We start from the raw sequence: 18723 nt of genomic DNA, 5'->3' as shown, positions 1-18723 counted from the left end.
GCCTGAGACAGAGAAAAAGATGTCTGAGGTGTGCTCTGCTGCTGGAAAAAAAAGATTGATTATGATTCCTTCAGTCAGTATTTTGTGTTTATTCAAAGGAGATATAAGGGTAACAAGAAAAAAGTGGTATAGGGAGAGAGTTGACATGTCACCGGACGCAGTCACTCATCCAGCAGGAGAGAGATCTCTGTGTGCGTAGCCAAGGTTTGCCTCACTGTCATGTAATCTCAGGCGGGAGGTTTTGATGAAAGGATGCATGGCGTTAAAGCAAAAAGCTTGCTGAACTGGTAGAGGTGGAGCCGGACAGTGTGGCTTGTGATTTAACCAGTTTACAGTCAGTCTGTTGCATTTTATATTACGCTTATCTTTTTATTTGGATGTATGCCACGTATCATCACATAAATCATATCGTCTTGATTTTCTCTATCTTAGCTGTAAACAGAGTTTTTAATGACCTTCTTTGAACTGTTTATTTAGGGAACTCAGCTTTTAAACCCGGCCGCTGCCTTTGACACTGTGGATCATAGCATCCTTTTATCAAGCCTTGAGCATTGTGTGGGCATTAAAGGCATCAAACACTTCCAGATAAGAGTTTCTCAGTTCTCCTAGGCGAATTTGTTTGAGCTGCGGCACCACTTACTTGTGGGGTTCCTCAAGGCTCAATCTTGGGCCCTATCCACTTCTTGTTGTATATGTTGCCCTTGGAGTCAATTTTTGAGAAACATACTATTGCCTTTCATTGCTTTGCAGATGGTGTACAAATCTATTTGCCTATAAAAAGGAACTGTAAAGATTAATTGCAGCCATTGCTCAGCTGTTTAAATGACATCATAACTGGGATGGATTTAAATTTTCTTAAACTCAATGAAAATAAAATGTTTGGAAGACCTTCAAATTCGATAAACAAATTAGTTAAGTTGTCAAAACCAGCTTTTTCCAGCTAAAACTTTCAGCCAAGGTAAAGTCTCCCTCCCAAAGACCTTGAGAGAGTTATTCAGTCTTTTATTACCTCTAGGCTGAACTACTGTAGCTCTTTGTGTGCCAGTGTAGAAAAGTCGCCTCGTCGTCAAATGCACTAAAATGCAGCTGCCCATCTTCTTACTGGAACATATTTTAAATGAACAGGCACCTAATTTGGCAGATTAATTATGTGTCCGTACTCCAGTTAGAGCACTGAGGTCGACCAAACAGATGCTTCTGTAACAATAAACAGTTGCAACAGAGCGGTTGCGGTGGCAGCGCCTATGGAACATTTAAATTACAGCTGATTTATCATTTGATACATTTTAACCAGACTTCATCTACGGTCGTGTGCTTTATGTATTTTACTTCTGTAATGTTCTCACTATGTATTCCTCTTTTCTAAATGTTGTTTGCTTTGGATTTATCTGCACCTTATGCTTGTTCAGCACGTTGTCAACTGTCAAGTTTGACTTGACTGTAAAGTAAATCTGTTACTTGATTGCAGGATTTTTTTTATAGTACGTGATAATATGTACTTGGCTAGATATTGGTGTCTGGGTATAGCACAGCACAGGGTGTGGCCTTTGGTAGCCTTGATCAATGCTAAATTGCTTTATAATAGTTGATAACAACATGCACTTCCCGACTGTGACCTTGGCTGTAATGCATTTACCTTTCTGCAATATTAAATGAATTAAACACAAACAAATATTTGAAATTGTTCTATATTTTCCATTCAACCAATCCTTAATGTGTTAGTCCATCTTTGAAATACTTACCCTGCCTATGGTACGCAGCCCCAGGCCCATTTATTCCTATGAAAGATCTGGAAAAACTACTCACAACTTTCACTTAATAAAAGACAGCTGGGCATTTTAGACACGTTTTCAAACTGTTATGTGTTTTTTTTTTTTATAGTTTGGGACAACAATGGAGCTCTGTGAAAAAGAGTAATAAGTTCAGTTAATTGTTAGTTATACAGATAATTATTTTTTGTTTTGTTTTGATCTTGTCATTGGATTAGTTGAAAATAAGAAAATATAATAATTGATATATAATAATCGACCAGACACAGTGAAGGACAGGAACATCCATGGATGAACTCCAATGTATGTACGGGTGCTATCTGCTACCCCCTTGTGGTCATTATACAGAGCTACATTAAATGACCAGAAACAGTGAAATACTGGGGAGATTAAGCATTCAAAATAAAAGCATACACTTTGCAATGAGAAAAAAAGCTGATTACAAATATAACGTCGAAGACTGATCTTCAATATAGCCACTGCTACAAACTAATCATGATGATTGTGATCGTTATAGTTCCATTCTTATTACTTAAAATGCCCTTGACTCAATAAATGTTTTAGAGGGGATTTACTTTGAAATTCCTGGGCGGAAATTGTCGTTATCGTTGTCGCTAACCTGATTAAGCTAACCGGTTGGCAGCATCGGCGTTCTCTGAGTCGAGTTTGACAACAATAATAGAGAGAACGGGGACCGGTTAAGAATAAAGACAAACCAAAACCAGTGATTCAATTCAAGACACCTCGAAGAAAAAGATCTTTGCAACTGCTCTTCTGCTAGCTAACGTTGCGAGGTGAGACGTTTGGCTTCGATTTAACCGTTGTTTGGCCTATTAACGTTTTCTCTGACGGAGACCGTAGTGATTTTTTTTTAACCGACAGCTTCTGCTAGTTTATGATATGAAGCTAATCCATGGCGAAATGTATTTTCTTATATTTTGAATTGTGTTATTATTAGCTGGACATTCAAGTGAGTCATATACGTTAAACCCCAGCTTTCCAGTGTGGAAAATAATAGTACTATTTTCTTTACAGCGAGTAAACACAAAATTCCTAAGTAAATGAACCAAACTGTATGATTTTGTTGTGTTGCAGGGACAACTTATACATGATGACCTACATTCATAAGAGTGTAAACACAAAACATTAGTGAGACATTGAATGCAAATAAAACACTACCCTCAATTATAACAACAATTTAGCGTTGAACTGAATGGAGCCCCCCCCCCTTATAATCTTACATGTTCTATACATTTCACACTTATTACAATGTGGGTGTTGTAAAAAATATATATAAATAATCAATATGGATAAAAAATATCTGTCACAGTATATGCAATTTTATGTAAACTACACACACACACACACACACACACACACACACATTGCGGAAGGGGGGTAATAATTGGCAGATCCAGCTAAATAAACACCTAACAAATCAAAGTACTCACTATGGAAAACTGGTAATTGATTTGCAACATGATATTAGAGAGATCTAAATCTCTGACGTGTCAAGTGTTATCCACATGTTACGAGACTAATTTCTTTGTATGCTTTTGTTTTACCTATTGGTGGTAGACAAAATGGGGCGGATCTTCTTGGATCACATCGGCGGGACTCGCCTCTTCGCATGTGCCAACTGTGACACCATTCTGACGAACCGAGCTGAGCTCATCTCCACGCGCTTCACTGGGGCCACCGGCCGAGCGTTCCTGTTCAACAAGGTACCTGGACATCACCAATTTATGAATAAGCATGAACATCCATCCATCCATCCATTGTCTACCACTTATCCTGTATTCAGGGTCGCGGGGGGGCTGGAGCCGATCCCAGAGAAGCATGAACATCCATCCATCCATCCATTTTCTACCGCTTATCCTGTATTCAGGGTCGCGGGGAGAAGCATGAACATAACTTTGGGAATTGAACAAATATAAGAGAGATTAATTGGCCCTAATTTAACAATAAAGCCTGTATGGGTGGCTGTGGACATAATTAGAGCTGATACAATTTGTCCCTTTCTCAAATGTGATGATTTGAAGCTTTTCACTGTTTTATCGTTGTAAGTTCAATAAATTTGGGTGTGGGTGTTGGTCAGACAAAACAACAACTTTTTTCCCCCACTATTTCCCTAACATTAACAGGAAACAATAAAACAGGAATGAGAGTAATGGCAGTTGTCGACCTAAATGTAGTATTCAAATTCAGTTCACACCGATGAGACGTTGAAATATTTGAGAAAATGTCATGACTTGCTGAAATTTCTAAAAGTAATAAGAGGAACTATCACAGTGATTTGTAACTGGTTGCTGCCCTCCAGGTTGTGAATCTGCAGCACAGCGAGGTGCAAGACAGAGTCATGCTAACAGGAAGACACATGGTGCGGGACGTCAGCTGCAAGAACTGCAACAGCAAGCTGGGCTGGATGTATGAATTCGCCACAGAAGAAAGCCAGCGCTACAAGGAGGGCCGTATCATCCTGGAGAGGGCGCTGGTGAGAGAGAGCGAAGGCTTCGAGCATGTTCCCTCAGACACTTCCTGAGTGTTGCGGTTACAGTGCTCAGCTCACGCAAACTAGCCTACAGCATGTCCTTAAGCAGCAGTTCGTGGATTTGCATGGATACTGTGCCATTTGTGAGTAGAACTCCACCAAAATCATATCACAGGCTGGGGTCTTTGTGGGAAGTATAAACAAGTAGTGGATCAAACTTTAAACATCGAAGAACATCTTGTATGATGGGTGATGCCATTGCTTCTCTACCCATTCAAAACTGCAGTTTCAGTGTCTTCCCAACAGGCTGTGATGTTCAGATAATGTTGGCTGCTGTCAGAGGGAGAGGATGCACTCCTGTTCCCCTGCAAGAATATCAGACAGATTGTTATGTAGAGGTTTGAATAGTCATTAAACACATTGTTGTATTCTGATTATTAACAGAAGATTGAGTCACTAAGCAGCATGCTGCAATACATTCCCTTTCCTGACAAGGGTTCAATCCAACACTATGCCAGAAATTCTTCATTTTAAAATAATTATTAAGTTACTTTTCTTTATTATTGGCTGTATCAGAGAGTAAATACTAAAAACATCCATAATCTTGGTCATATTGTTCAGTGAATCAGGTTGACCTGTAGAGTTCAGATACCCTCATTTATGTTGTTATGATAAATGATGCTGAAGTTGAGCCTGTTTTACAGTGATGGAAATTTGCACTTAAATACACTCTTGCTGCAAACTTAATTTACTTGTTCATGTTCATTACAAAGTTGATTTCTTGTCTGTTATTCAAATGTTTACGTTGACTTGTGGCAATTGGCATAATACTTGAATGAAACATGTTTATTTGCTTTGGTTTTTTTTGGTTGTCAAAAGATAAATACATCCAAACATTTATTGATTGATTCTGTGTTTTCTTACATACATGTCCATATTCTGATTTGAATATTGTGAACGATCACAAAATGGTACTTTTATTAAATGTTTTATTCTATCAGTTGATTTCTCAATGCATTTAATAATTTGAGATCTGATAATACTACCTTAGTGCCATGCAGCTCACCGGTATTTGTATTGTTAGCCTATATGTGTGTGTTGGTACTTGGGTGAGTCACTGTTTGCAACCTTCTGTATCATGGAGGTCTCTTAAACTACACAAAAATCCTATTTTGACCTGCTTTTAAATGTAAAATACAAAATGGGCATGTGAATATCTGGCAGAAATGACATCCATGAATGCTTTAACAATGCTCCGTTTTTCAAACATGTTATCATTCTGGTCAAACATTAAAAATAAATGAGACCATCTGCTTGAATACGGTTCGGTGTAAAACTTAATTGATTAGTTTTCCCCTCAAAGTTTGCGTGGGGAACGCAGAGTAACGCACAGAACCCAAACGCACCCGTGGTAAAGTCGGCTCGCGCTGTATTCTGGGAAATGGAGGCAGCTAATCTGTGCCACCGCTAGGCAGTAGGTCGGAACATCTGAACCAACCAGAGTCGTTAACGTTACTGATGTGTGGCTGTTCATGTAGCATGGGTCAATGAAGACTCCGTACATTTGTTCCTTTTGATGGCATGTACACTTAGCAGGATACTCGACTTCCTTGCCTCTCGGACGGACACAAACCAGAGCAACGATGGCCGTCGGTGAGTTTTAACCAAGCTAGCACGATAGGCTAATGTTAGCCGTCAGATGGCCATGAATAACGTTAACGGGAGGAAACAAACCAAGCTAAATTACAGAGCTGCTGACCGGTCGTTATGTGTCTTATTTTTTTCAGTTAACTCGTGTTGTGGCTGTTAAATAACTGTACAATGCGCGTTAGCTACGTTAAATTAACACTATCACTCCATTTTCACTACGTCTCTCCACAGAAAATGTGAGCGTGGTCTTCAAGCTGTACTGCCTGACAGTGATGACACTGGTGGCGGCTACATACACGGTGGCACTGCGGTACACAAGGACCATCTCGGCAGATCTGTACTTCTCCACGACCGCAGTGTGCATCACCGAGGTCATTAAATTGATACTGAGTCTGGGGATGCTGACAAAGTAAGTGTTGGTCACGTTACATACTAACACAGGAGTATACTTAGTTGGGATGAAGTACTCTGAGCACGTCAAAGGGTGTTCTTGCAATGGGGAAAAAGTGACGAAGCAAAAAGAGACACAAACCACAGGGATGGATGATGTAAAACACAGAAGTCCACGTGTCTTCAGATATTTGTTTCCAATGAAAGCAATTGCTATTGGACAGGTGAGATGTCATGAAAGGGACCGGGATCATACGTGAACATATTTATTCCCCTAAGTCTCAGACCTTACTGGCATTGTAATACTGTCTGCTGACCACAGAGCAGGACTGCTATCTCACTCATGTCAAATGTGTGTGAAGTACAATTATTTTCTATTATCTAACAAAGGACAATATGTGGTTGCGTGTAAGAAAACCTTTCCACCAAGTACAAAAAAGTACGTGTGGCCAATTAAATGACGGGTTGAAGTTGGTGAAAGAATGCAATAAGAATCTGGGTGGAGTGGATTTACTTGACGCACAGATTGCACTGTACTGGAACAAAAACAGATAGGTACAGCCGGCTGTTGTTCTTGGCTATGATCATTGTGACAACTGGCTGCTCTACCGAAGAGATCGGGAAGGCAATGGCATGGGGGAGAAGGAACATACAAAACTGTATACCTTCAAGTCTATATCGCTCCGTTGTGGGGGGGATAGATTAAAAGGGACCTCCAAGTTCCCAAGAATGGGGTAGATAATCCCCCCCACACACACACACACACACAAAAATAAAATAAAAAATCAGGCCATTGAGGGTTAGTTAGTTCTACAAAAACAGAGCACCCTCACCAAATGTATTTGTCATGAACTCTGGAACAACACAGCAAAAAATGGTCAGAGGTCCTTCACTTCATACAAGCATGTCAGACACTGTTGTTAGTCCTCGATGCTTAAACACATGTAGATTATAGGAGGAAATTCAAAAAACGCGACTCACCAATTTCCACAAGTGGAATTAATGTCAATTTAGGTGAATCATCTTAAGTGTTCGTCATGAGTCTGTTTTTTTTTTTTTTTTCATGCCTCCCCTCCCAGAGAAACAGGAAGCCCCTCCAGACTGAAGAATGCTCTAGTGGAACATGTATTATGCAGCCCAAGAGAACTGCTGAAGCTGAGCGTGCCGTCGGTAGTGTATGCAGTCCAGAATAACATGGCCTTTCTTGCCTTGAGTAACCTTGATGCAGCAGTCTATCAGGTATGAAGTGAATATTGTTTTTATAAAGTTTAAATAAATATGAAACGCTAAATGGGTGCGGTTGTGAATCGTTAAAGAACTTATTGTGTCTGTGCTGCACCCACTAACTTTGAAATGTAGATTGTAAAGAGATACGACCATGTATCAGGTTGGTCCACCGGTTTCACATCACCTTTGCACACATGTACACACAAAGAAGAGAGAGAGATGGCACATCAAAACACTGCCTTTGCCAAATTACATCTTTTGTGCCACATAGTGCCACAAAAAAAAAAACTAAAAAAGTTTTTAGACTTAACTTTTGTCTCCCTGTGTAGGTGACCTATCAACTGAAGATCCCGTGCACCGCCTTGTGTACAGTACTCATGCTTCACCGCTCTCTCAGCCGGCTGCAGTGGTTCTCCGTCTTCATGCTCTGCGGGGGCGTAACACTCGTCCAATGGAAGCCTGCAGAGGCCACTAAAGTTCAGGTGGGTGACTCGCTGAAAAAAATCTCTTTCATGTGACTCAAACTGGCTTTGTCTCACCTGTATCTCTTCATCAACTGTCTGTCTGGTTTTTGTTTCCAGATTGAGCAAAATCCTTTCCTGGGGTTTGTCGCCATCGCTATTGCAGTACTTTGTTCCGGGTTTGCAGGTAAAATTGGCAAAGGAAATCACTGGTGGTGGCCCACCTTTTCCTCTAATATTGATTAAGCTACCACACACACACACACACACACACAATACAAATACTTGAGTAGCTAAACAAACACTGTGCATCCACCAGCTAAGTAAACACACAATGTGCTCTCAAACATGACACTGATAACCAGCAGAAGTCTTGAAGTGAATTATTATTTTGTTTGCATTGCTGTTAAGGAGACTTTTTTTTTTTTTTTTTAAACATTATTTCAGATACCCATCATAAAATATTGGACTACTTACCTTACACTAACTGTGTCCTTTCCGATTAAGGCGTGTACTTTGAGAAGGTGTTGAAGAGCTCCGACACGTCTCTGTGGGTGAGAAACATCCAGATGTACCTATCCGGCATTGTGGTCACCTTTATCGGCGTTTGCATGACCGACGGCGAGAAGATCCTGGAGAAGGGTTTCTTCTTTGGTTATACGCCGTGGGTGTGCTTTGTCGTATGTGAGTAAGACTAAAGCCGATGACGTTTTTGCATTTAATTTCACTTCTCTTCACATTATATTAGCTGACACTGCTCTCTTCGTGCTTCTAGTATTGGCCAGTGTGGGTGGCCTGTACACATCAGTGGTGGTGAAGTACACAGACAACATCATGAAGGGCTTCTCTGCTGCAGCCGCCATCGTAATCTCAACCGTGGCGTCTGTCCTCTTGTTTGGACTACAGATAAGTAAGTTAGTGTCTCAAAATCACATCGTTGGTCTTTCTGGCTCAACATTAAACTGCATAATATTATATACAAAATCTTTGTAAGTCATTTTTTTTTCACTTGGAATACAGTTTTTCCCAAAATGTTACCATTCCACGAATGTCTCTTTTTTTTTTAAATGATGGAAATGTCTCATTTGGCTTTCTGTCTTCTTCTTGTGCAGCGATCTCATTTGCCTCTGGAGCCCTCCTCGTATGCGTTTCCATCTACTTGTACGGACTTCCAAAGCAAGATACTTTAAAACTGAGCCAGCAAGACGCAGACAAGGAATTAAAAGAGAAACTGATCACTGTGTGAGCTGCCGATCTACAGCAGAGGAGTCTCTCTTGCTAGTGGACCAGGTCTAATGTTAGGGGTTGGGGACACCTTTTCTAGGGACCTAAAAGAGCTCCTGCACTTGGGAGCCAAAGGAACACTCAGTCGAGTCATCTCTATGATCAATTCAGACAATTATTGATCCACTTTAAAAGTAGATTCAAGCAATCTTTCAGTTGATATGAAAAATACACCGTAGACTGTAAACTGGTTTTTATAGCTGGATGCTTTGAACGTATGATAACGAAGCAACCACTGAAGTCTTGTAATTCATTTTCAGCCATGCTGAAATGATGAACAGGACGTTGTTCTAGATATCTGTTCTAGGAGGCGCATACATATCCGGACTCCTTATCACGTGGTGTTTTGTTTTTTTACAATCAGTGATTAGTTTGTTTTACACTGTGCAATGTTAGTCTCTTATGTCCATATCACATAGTGCTGATTCTGAATGTGCCCAACATGCCGGACAACATGCTTGAAAGGATGACGACCGACTGCATGTGTGATTATATGTTTAGAATATCATCTCTCCAGTGTCTAGTACTTTTTTGTATCACATCTGTGTGACATCCTGATTTGAAAGTCACTTAAAACTTCCATTAAAAGCTGAATGGAAATGTGGTTAAATCCACGGCTAGCATTTCTGCTCAGCAGGAGGCATTCAGCCGGGTGTACACAATCCGACCAATGCACTTTCAATTGATCATCCCTCCCTCAAACGGTGATTGTCCAATAGCAACAACACTCTGCACATTGAAGCGGTGTGTATGAGGCTCTATTGAGCGCTGTGATTGGCATTTAAAGAGATTACAGGATGGTTCTTCTTTTTTTTAAACCATTCTGGATTGAAAATAAGTGAATAGAATTGTTTAAACGGTATGTTCACCTTCACCTGTCCTAGCGTAATTCAGACTGACTTATTTGATGTCCTATACAAGGATCATCAACTGGCGAGATATGCAGCTTTTCCCACACTGTCATGCATGCTCAGTTGCCTGTATATTGGGTACATGCAGCCAAAACTAATGCAAACAAGCAGTCAATCCTACTTTAATGAAGGTTATAATGTTCAGTTGGCGCTGTCTTGTTTCCAGCCAAGTCAATATGAAGACAAAGGAAGTTACTGGTTTTGATCATAATCTGTGCAAGTGGAAAATCCCCGAGGGAATGTTAGGAAACCCAAATGCTTCTGCGAGTTCAATTATGGAAGATGATTTTATTTTGAAAACGTAAAGCATGTAGTTCCAGTAAAAATTATGGCAGTTAGAACAACAGTTATTTGAGTGTCACATTTTATCAACCGGTGTGATGCCCAGGATCCTCATCCCATTGGCCAGGACTGAGCAGGCTCCACTGAACAGTCGTAACCTTGCCTGTTGACATTTAGCAAATGAGATAATAAAATATGAGTATAGGTTTAATTTTTGGAATTAAGAACATTTTCATTTGTGAAGTCAATGAAGAGGCAATCACTGAAAAAAGTTAGTACTTGTATTCAGGCGTATTCTCATTAATGCATTAAGAGGCTTCTTTTTTTCTACCATGATGTTGGGCTGAATGATTAATTGTTTTATACTTCCATTTCCAAATTGCAAGATAATGTCGTATTATGTAAAAACATAACCTGTGACCATCTGTAAATAGAAATGTTTCCAGCACATTTACTCTGCTGCAGAGAATTAACATTAACTATAAAAATTAATTAACAAAATTAAAGTCTTGACTGTTGTTGGGTTAGTGTGTTCTCTGCATGCCAAAGATGATGGAGGTCTTCCATAAGAAAACCCCCCAGAACTGACTTAACTCTTGACTGTGGTTTAAACCCCTAAACAACCAGCACCTGCAGCATTTGATCTGATCATTTCCTGTGTTTGGAGACTGTGTTGTTCATTTATAGCAAGTCATTTAATGTCTAAGCTGAAAAGGATTTACTGATCGATCAATTCTGCATGATGGTGCATTTAAAAAGGAAAAACCACAGATATGACCTTAAGTGATTTTGCTCCTACCTGTGCAACATCCTGAGAGCTTCCTTTCACTGGCAGCTCTCTGTGTGCCGAGGCGATCAGGTGGCTGGAAGAGATCGGAGACAGTTTATTGACGATATTCCAAAAAAAAAAAAACGTATGATGACACAGACTGCAATATGCCAGTTAATGATTGAGCAGCAAACATTCCCGGCAACCCTTCAAGACAAACATCCTTCTTACCATAGCTTCAATAAAAAGTTGACAAGGTGTTTGGGCTGCAGATCCTGAGCTGACTGGAACAGCACCTCATCGTAGCTATAAAACGCACATGTGGCACTTTATTAGTTATGGAGCAAATATTGATAAAACACTGACGGATGGAGGGATGGAAGTGTTTTATTTACCGGAGGAGGTGCTGCAGGATGGCGATGCTCGCCTGCTCAAGTAGGAGGGATGGATCAAATACAGCTGTGTCGGCGCCGTCATTCCTCCGTATTAAACTGCCGTAGGAACACCACAACATGTATGAATGGGTTTTGTTCTGGGTATAGTTGGAGAGCATTTGTATCCAATACAACAAATATATAGATGTATTTGTATAGATTAATATGCTTTGATGCTTTTTCCCCCCTCAACAAACTGAATCTCAAGACCAGCTGTAAATGACAGGCTTAACTAGTTTTTTTCTTTCAAACTAACACTACTAGACCAACACTAGCTGGTCTAGTGTTTACAATAAAAAACATTTGATTCTTCACAATGTAAGATGGACCCGTGGTGGATGCTGTATAAGTACTGTCATTTTACTTGATTGCTTCTATTTGTGCCACTTTATAATTATTAATTTAATATGTATTATAATGATACTACTACACTACATTTCAGAGGCAAATATTTTACTTTTAAGATACTTTGCGTACTCAAATATGTCACAAAACGTACAATCATTTAATGAAACATGAGGCAATGCTATGGGTTAAACATTATGGTATTTTTATGGCATTTAAAGATAAGAATGTTTAATCAATGAAGAGCATTTGTATTTGTTGTAATTAACAGTTCATGAACAGACATTCACTCACTGACCCTAGTTGAACTTAGATCAAATGAAGGATTTGCATTAAGACTTTTCTCATTAATGCATTTGGGGGATCATTTTTCTCTACCATGATGCAGCCGTTGGCTGAATGATTAATTGTTAATAATGGATCTGAATTATTTCAAAATGGCAAGATGAGAATTTGTAATAAAATTGTTAGCAATGTCTTGTACTGGAAAAAAAACAAAGCCTGTGAACATCTCTAAATATACATTTTCCCAGCTTATTTATTCAGCTACAGATAATTTAAAAATCTTAATAATTTAAAATCAATTGATCATAAAAAAAAGTATTTGTTGCAATCTTACTGTAATTAAATCAAACTACAAAGATTGTACAAAGACAAAACGTAATCACCAAAGTAACAGTGAATACAGAACTACTGCAATTCCTGAAAGATGGAAGTCTTTTTAGCAGCTGGTGGACACATACCTGCAGAGTCGAGCATGTGTGTACTGGAGGAACACTCCTGTGTCTCCTTGAGCCTGCAGCATCATGTCCCAGTCAAACTTATAGTCCGACTGCAGGGGCCCTCTGAAGTCCTGGGAAAGAAAAGAAAAACATCAGTGGAAGAATGGAATCTCTCTTATCACAGCGTGCAGACATATCAGGAAATTAAACCGTTGGATATTTAACTGTATTCTACAGTGCAGAGGTAAGGTTTGAAACTAAAAATTCACCTGCACTATTAGTGCACTGATTCCCACTTTCTCTGCCGTGTCCTCTGGATTGTCCATTTCCTTTGTTGCTGTTGAAAGAGCAAAAACAGGCTTTTGAAGAGATTGAGTTGGGTAATGTTGCTTCCCTTATGATGACCGCAGTAGTTTGTTCTCATCAATCAATATCCTGGGTGAATGGATTTACTGTACAATAACCATGATCCAGATATAATGGAAGAAATATCTTGAACTACACTGTGATTGAGACAACTGGGAGCATCCACGTTGATCTGGAATGAACAGTGTATACTATATGCTTATGCTGTTTGCAGTTACTATACGAGAAATCATGGAAGAAGTGACAACAACAGCACGTTCCAGTTGCTTGAGAAATTACTGTAAGTGTTAATTGCATGGGGAACATGAGGACACATGCAAATATACGTTTGGCACATCATCCTTGCTCTGATGACTAACATGTGGCAGGATTTACTTTTGGACCGGCTCATGTTGTGGAGCATCCTCGCCCGAGCTTCGTCCAGCACGTCCTCCAGAAACACGACATCGCCGCTGCGGGTCTTCATGCCCCGCACCAGGCCAAACGGCACATGCTGGCATCTGCAACCAGTCGTGGAATACGCATTTATATCCTTTATATACATCCTTTATATATCCAAATGTATCATAATTTATAAATGCACCATACACTTTGAAAGAAAATGTTCATCATTAGATTAATATTTCCTTCTGAATGGTAGTGGAGTAGAGGTATAAAATACATCTAAGAAGTCTCAAGCAAAGCATCAATACTTCTCATGAGACAAAAGGCATCAATGTTTGTAATTAAAACAGCATTAAGTATTGCTAAATACTAAACTGATCCACTTACAATGTTTTTAAACTTAGTAATATATTCAATGTATTTAAAAAAGTCAGAAAGGCTAGCTTTGATTTTAATCCCATTTTAAAAACATTATTAAAGACATATTTTACATACATTTTACATAACTAGCATTAGCTAACATCAGCTGACAGCTTGTGTTCAGGTGTTAAACTGCTACCTGTCAGCCCAAGAATGTCCCATAGTCAGCAGGATGTGGAACAACTGGTTGAAGTGATTTGCTTGACTTTTATCAGTCTTAAAAAGAAGAACAAGAACATTAATGTGCAACAATAAAGGTCAAGAGTAGAGTGTCAATGGAAATAAGAGTAGTAGCGACGCAAAAACATGATCTAAACAAATGGGAAAACCAGGTTTACGAGACTCATGTCAATTGGATTCAGACTGCTGACAAACATAACATTTCCACACATACATTTAGATTTTTTCATGCTTAGCATGTTATTGCCAAGCCCTTGATTATTTCCACATTAATTCCTCATCAGAGCATAATGGATATCCCTCTTAGTAATCAAAACGCCATTTGAATAAATGAGTACGGCTGCAACTAACAATTATTTTCATCGTCTATTAATTTGCTAATTATTTTCTTCAATCGATCAGTTGGTACTTCTGTAAAAATATCAGAGAATGGTGGAAAGGCCCATCTCAATTTTCTGAAGGTAAGCATGACATCTTCATGTGCTGTTCTTTCAGCTCAAAATCCAAAAGATATTCAGTTTACTATCACATAAAAAAAACAAGCAAATCCTCACAGTTTAGTGCCTGAAACTTAGGATTTGAGATTTAATAAATGTGTTATAATGTGTTATAAATAAGTGCAAAAAACTATAGTGTATCTTACTCAATATGTAATCCACTTTTTCGACTGAATGTGCTATTTTCATGTCTTTTACTGTCTTGTGTTGCAGATAAATGTGCCTTGTATGTTAAGTTACCACCCAACTGTTTCAGTCTGTCTTTAAAATACAGGAATGTAAGAACTTAAAAAGTAAATGTTGAGAGAAAAGGAGAGAGCACCACTTTCCTTACCACATAAATCATCTCATCAAAATGGTACTTTTCTTTTCGGTCGATCGCTGCAGCAAGATCCCTTAAAGAAGCAGAAAATGTAAAATTAGCCATTGTTGCCAAATCCACTTTAAAAAATAATTTCTTCTGCATTATTATCTGATAACTGTGACTTAAAAGCATTAAACATTTTGTTGTAGATTGGAACTGACCATTTCTACTAGTGCTGACCTGGTGATGTAGAGAGTTGTGCCGTCGCTGCGCAGCACTGTGCAGACGCTGCTCATGTCTCCAGCAGGGGAGAGATCCACGACACCGGTTCCTTTCCTGTAAATACAACAAGTCCTTATAGGCTCAGAGATGGCTGTCATTAGTTCAATAATACATCAACGTCTACTGCTATGAAAGAGCATTCATTCAATTATTATTATTATTACACATGAAAAGAAGAGATCTAGCATATTGATATACCCTTTACTCTTTATTATTTATATTACCATTATACATTACCCTGCACTTAAATGCTTTTTGCACTCCTGGTTAAATGTTTAACTGCATTTAGTTGTAAGCACAGTGTCGCCAAGAGTTGGCGACACTGTGCTGGGGGTTTCAGGTGAATCATTTTAAAAATCTATCTTACTCTTGCTGGTTTCTCCAAAGTGTCCTACCCATAAGTTTATATAGTCAAATTATTTGATCAGTAGGAATTAAGCGACCACACAGTAAATAAACAAAAGGCAAATAGACTAAAGGCAAATAACATACTCAGAGGTTTTCAACAAGCCTCGGCTCTGCAGCTGCTGCACCACCTCCTGGGCTTGATCTTGGTGAAAGGACTCCCCGGAGTAAATATCAAAGTGGACACCTAACCGCTGGAAAGATCTTACAGTCGATTATATTCTTCTAATACAGTCTAGTGCCATTTATTATTTTTGTTTTCTCCCCTGGTGTTTTATTCTGTCCAGCTGGTTGTACCTTGTAAATGTGTTGATACTCGTCCACTGTGATCTCTCTGAACTGTTGCCATAACGACACAGCCTCTCTGTCATGATGTTCCAGCTGTCGAAAGAAGTCTCTGGCCGCCTGCTTCATATCCTCATTGTGCTCCGCTTCCTTGTTTACTCGAACATAAACCTGCAATACAAAAACACATAGGGCCATTTAATTAGCCTTTTTAACAGCATTAACACGGCGTGGTTCGCGATAAACCCTTTTTTATGAATCGCATTAAAGTACAGTGTTTCTTTATCCAAACATGCAAACTCGCCTCAAACAAATGCTGTAAAGGATTCTGTTTCAGTTTCTCATGACATCCAAACTGACCAAACCCAGCTCCCAGCAAACCTGAAATAGAAGAAGGAAAACCGTTTGTCAATGAAATTCACGAAAAGAGAAGCATTTATGAGACGAGAGGACACATGTTGGATATTGTGCACATTATTCACTCACCAAACTGCATACCCCAGTCTCCGAGATAGTTCATTCGAATAACGTTGTTGCCAAGAGACTGCTTTAAGTTAGCAATGAAGTTACCTAGAGATGGAGATTATATCAGTTTAGTCCAGATGACTGACTTGATCAATTTAAAATATATTCTGACAGAAACAGGATTTTTTTAGGCCAATACTAATAGTGACTCCCTAAAATGTTCTTTTGTAACAATTACAAATGTACAGAGCAGGACATTTTACTGTTGAAAAATAAACTTGAATACCTTCCTTTGGGCAAACTACAGAACGGTAACACTATTTAGGAACACAAATTTGGCATCTTCCATATCTTGTCATATATGCAGATACTAATATATCAGCAATGAGCTAATATTGGCTGATATCTAGTTCACAGTGCAACTCACATACATATTAATCAATAAAACTATTCGAGTTTCAGTTACTGAATCAATCAAATTGAAGCCAAATCTCACCAATAATTGTAGATCTTAAGTGTCCAGCATGGAATTTTTTGGCAATATTTGGAGAGCTGTAAGATAAAAACACATTAAGTCGGTCTGATGACAACCAACAAGAAGAAGACATTGCATGTACTTTTAAGGAGATGCCCAAACAGTTGTTAAACACACCTATACTCAACTAATGTGGTTCCTCTCTTGAGAGTATTGAAAAGTTCACTATTTAACCCAAATTTCCCATCGTCATCCTTTCCAAATGGCTCCAATATTTTCTAAAAACAGAGGTTGCACAACAGATTATAATTACAGTTATAGCAGGCATATTATTGTTTTCCACCACAGTGGGAAAGACAAACCTGGACAAGAAGCTTGCGATTCATTTTGAAGTTGATCACTGCACTTCCAGAAAATATGTCCTCCACCACACCGTCCTGCTTCAACTGGAAAACACAAAGCAGATTTCAAGGAAGTGTTTGTTTGAGTTCAATTAGTTAGGATTATATTCAGCAGAATATAAAGTAAGAGAATTCAGTTTACTTTGTGATGGAGGTTCTAGATGAAATGTCAAGACAAACTTTGTATTACACGTTTTATACACAGAGGAAAACTTAGCGTTCGTTACAAAGTATAAAATCATAAAAGGAAGGAAGGAAAAATAATCATTTCTGTAAAAACCATTTGACAAAGTAATGGAATTAAAGATGTTTCTTTGTCATCAGCTCCGTTTGTCCTCATCCACTTGTTTGTTAGGGTTATGGTTAGGGTTAGTGCACTGTATCATGATAATATTAGGTGATAAATCAGCCTTCACCCATACTTCCTCAAAGATGGCTCTTACCCGACTGGCTAAGTCTTCTGTCTGCAGCTGAATGTCAACACTGGATGGTAAAATCCCACTGATTCGTAATGCACCGATTGACAGTTTGAAGTCTGCAGTCTGCCTGAGGAGGACAAGTTCAGGGAGTTTTAACACACAGACACCTAAAGGGCACCTGACTCTAAACAGAGGAGTAATTCATGTTAAACACACTTAACTGTTTCTTAAAAACTGGAACTGCCGACAGAGCTGGTATGAAGGCATCTTCAGACTGCTGCAGCGTGCGACCAAGCTACACATCACAACAAAGGAAACGTTATAAGATTTCAGTAAACGAAGTAAGCTTAGAGAGCACATGCTAGCCGTCATGTTCAATAGTTAAGCCTCTTGTTTTCACCTGCTCCAGGGTCAAGGCATGCTACTAAGTTAGCATTGGCACACAATATCAGCTTTCAAGTCTTTCAGTTTGCTGCTAGTCTTCTCCTCAAAAAACAAGACTTTTCTCTTAAACGTGCAAACACAAACTAACAATAACAGCCGTGTCTCCCTCTTGTTTTCACCTGCTCCAGGGTCAAGGCATGCTACTAAGTTAGCGTTAGCTCACAGTGTTATCTTTCAAGTCGCTCAGCTTCGTTACCTTTTCTGCTATTCTTCTCCTGAAGAAACAAGACATGTCTCTTAAAAGTGCAGACAGAATATAATAATCTTAAACTCGTAAAATGAGCCACAATCAAGGATCCATTCACATGCATTCAAGTCAACAGAAACTGTCCTTCCGCTTTAGCCACACCACTTCCTTTCAGCTCGTCCAATCACAGGCTTGGTTCACTGACGCGTCAGCGAGAGAGGGTTCGTTGGATTACATTCTCGGCTACTCCCGACATCGAGTGTCGTTTATCCGGTCACTTTTAATCTCCGTTTCAAATGTAAGGTTTTCCTCGAACATGATAATAAATGATTAAATATGTAACCGTAAAAGTTAAAGACGGGAAAAAATAAACAGCCACCTGAAACTCACTTCATCCGAGACACTATTATGAATGCCACTCACTATACTAGAGTATATTATTGCTGTATAACTTTTTACTGTACTGTCAAAGAC

At 39.1% G+C, this 18723-nt stretch overlaps 3 protein-coding genes across 4 annotated transcripts; 2 read left to right on the top strand and 1 right to left on the bottom strand.

Moving 5' to 3' along the window:
• The first annotated feature begins 2393 nt into the window (after positions 1-2393).
• LOC311026919 (protein yippee-like 5) lies at positions 2394-5160 on the top strand. The gene is made up of 3 exons (XM_084030642.1): positions 2394-2563; positions 3348-3493; positions 4090-5160. Exons 2-3 carry the CDS (start codon positions 3353-3355, stop codon positions 4309-4311), a joined length of 363 nt encoding a protein of 120 aa, XP_083886768.1. The 5' UTR covers positions 2394-2563; positions 3348-3352; the 3' UTR covers positions 4312-5160.
• A 550-nt stretch (positions 5161-5710) lies between these two features.
• slc35a1 (solute carrier family 35 member A1) lies at positions 5711-10983 on the top strand. Its single transcript, XM_084030399.1, has 8 exons — positions 5711-5913; positions 6142-6319; positions 7380-7539; positions 7857-8009; positions 8109-8175; positions 8496-8672; positions 8764-8898; positions 9101-10983. The coding sequence occupies exons 1-8, from the start codon at positions 5904-5906 to the stop codon at positions 9232-9234; spliced, it is 1014 nt and encodes a 337-aa protein (XP_083886525.1). The 5' UTR covers positions 5711-5903; the 3' UTR covers positions 9235-10983.
• rars2 (arginyl-tRNA synthetase 2, mitochondrial) lies at positions 10457-18400 on the bottom strand. 2 transcript variants are annotated; one of them, XM_084030397.1, is made up of 20 exons: positions 18259-18400; positions 17840-17913; positions 17643-17745; positions 17161-17244; positions 16976-17076; positions 16820-16875; positions 16345-16428; positions 16163-16239; positions 15871-16029; positions 15661-15767; positions 15127-15222; positions 14917-14977; positions 14045-14121; positions 13477-13601; positions 13005-13072; positions 12757-12866; positions 11630-11725; positions 11466-11540; positions 11265-11328; positions 10457-10628 (listed from the first exon to the last, which is right to left on the bottom strand). In XM_084030397.1, exons 1-20 carry the CDS (start codon positions 18292-18294, stop codon positions 10542-10544), a joined length of 1740 nt encoding a protein of 579 aa, XP_083886523.1. In that variant the 5' UTR covers positions 18295-18400; the 3' UTR covers positions 10457-10541. The 2 variants fall into 2 exon arrangements, with proteins under 2 accessions (XP_083886523.1, XP_083886524.1); XM_084030398.1 differs by lacking the exon at positions 18259-18400 and having other exon boundaries at positions 17643-17741; positions 17840-17867.
• Between the last annotated feature and the right edge of the window lie 323 nt (positions 18401-18723).

This window comes from Eutrigla gurnardus (genome assembly GCF_963514095.1).
Source record: "Eutrigla gurnardus genome assembly, chromosome: 16".
NCBI lineage: Eukaryota > Metazoa > Chordata > Actinopteri > Perciformes > Triglidae > Eutrigla > Eutrigla gurnardus.
Note: the sequence above shows the minus strand (reverse complement) of the source record. Positions and strands in the feature narration are given on the sequence as shown.

Excerpts from the sequence above, each read along its gene's own strand:
- LOC311026919 (XM_084030642.1), top strand. The coding sequence starts at position 3,353 with ATGGGGCGGATCTTCTTGGATCACATCGGCGGGACTCGCCTCTTCGCA. Across the intron at positions 3,494-4,089 it reads GAGCGTTCCTGTTCAACAAG|GTTGTGAATCTGCAGCACAG; the intron begins GTACCTGGACAT and ends GCTGCCCTCCAG.
- slc35a1 (XM_084030399.1), top strand. Across the intron at positions 6,320-7,379 it reads AGTCTGGGGATGCTGACAAA|AGAAACAGGAAGCCCCTCCA; the intron begins GTAAGTGTTGGT and ends CTCCCCTCCCAG. Across the intron at positions 7,540-7,856 it reads TTGATGCAGCAGTCTATCAG|GTGACCTATCAACTGAAGAT; the intron begins GTATGAAGTGAA and ends CTCCCTGTGTAG.
- rars2 (XM_084030397.1), bottom strand. The coding sequence starts at position 18,294 with ATGTCTTGTTTCTTCAGGAGAAGAATAGCAGAAAAG. Across the intron at positions 16,429-16,819 it reads CTTAAGATCTACAATTATTG|GTAACTTCATTGCTAACTTA; the intron begins GTGAGATTTGGC and ends CTCCATCTCTAG. Across the intron at positions 16,030-16,162 it reads CTTTACAGCATTTGTTTGAG|GTTTATGTTCGAGTAAACAA; the intron begins GCGAGTTTGCAT and ends TTTGTATTGCAG.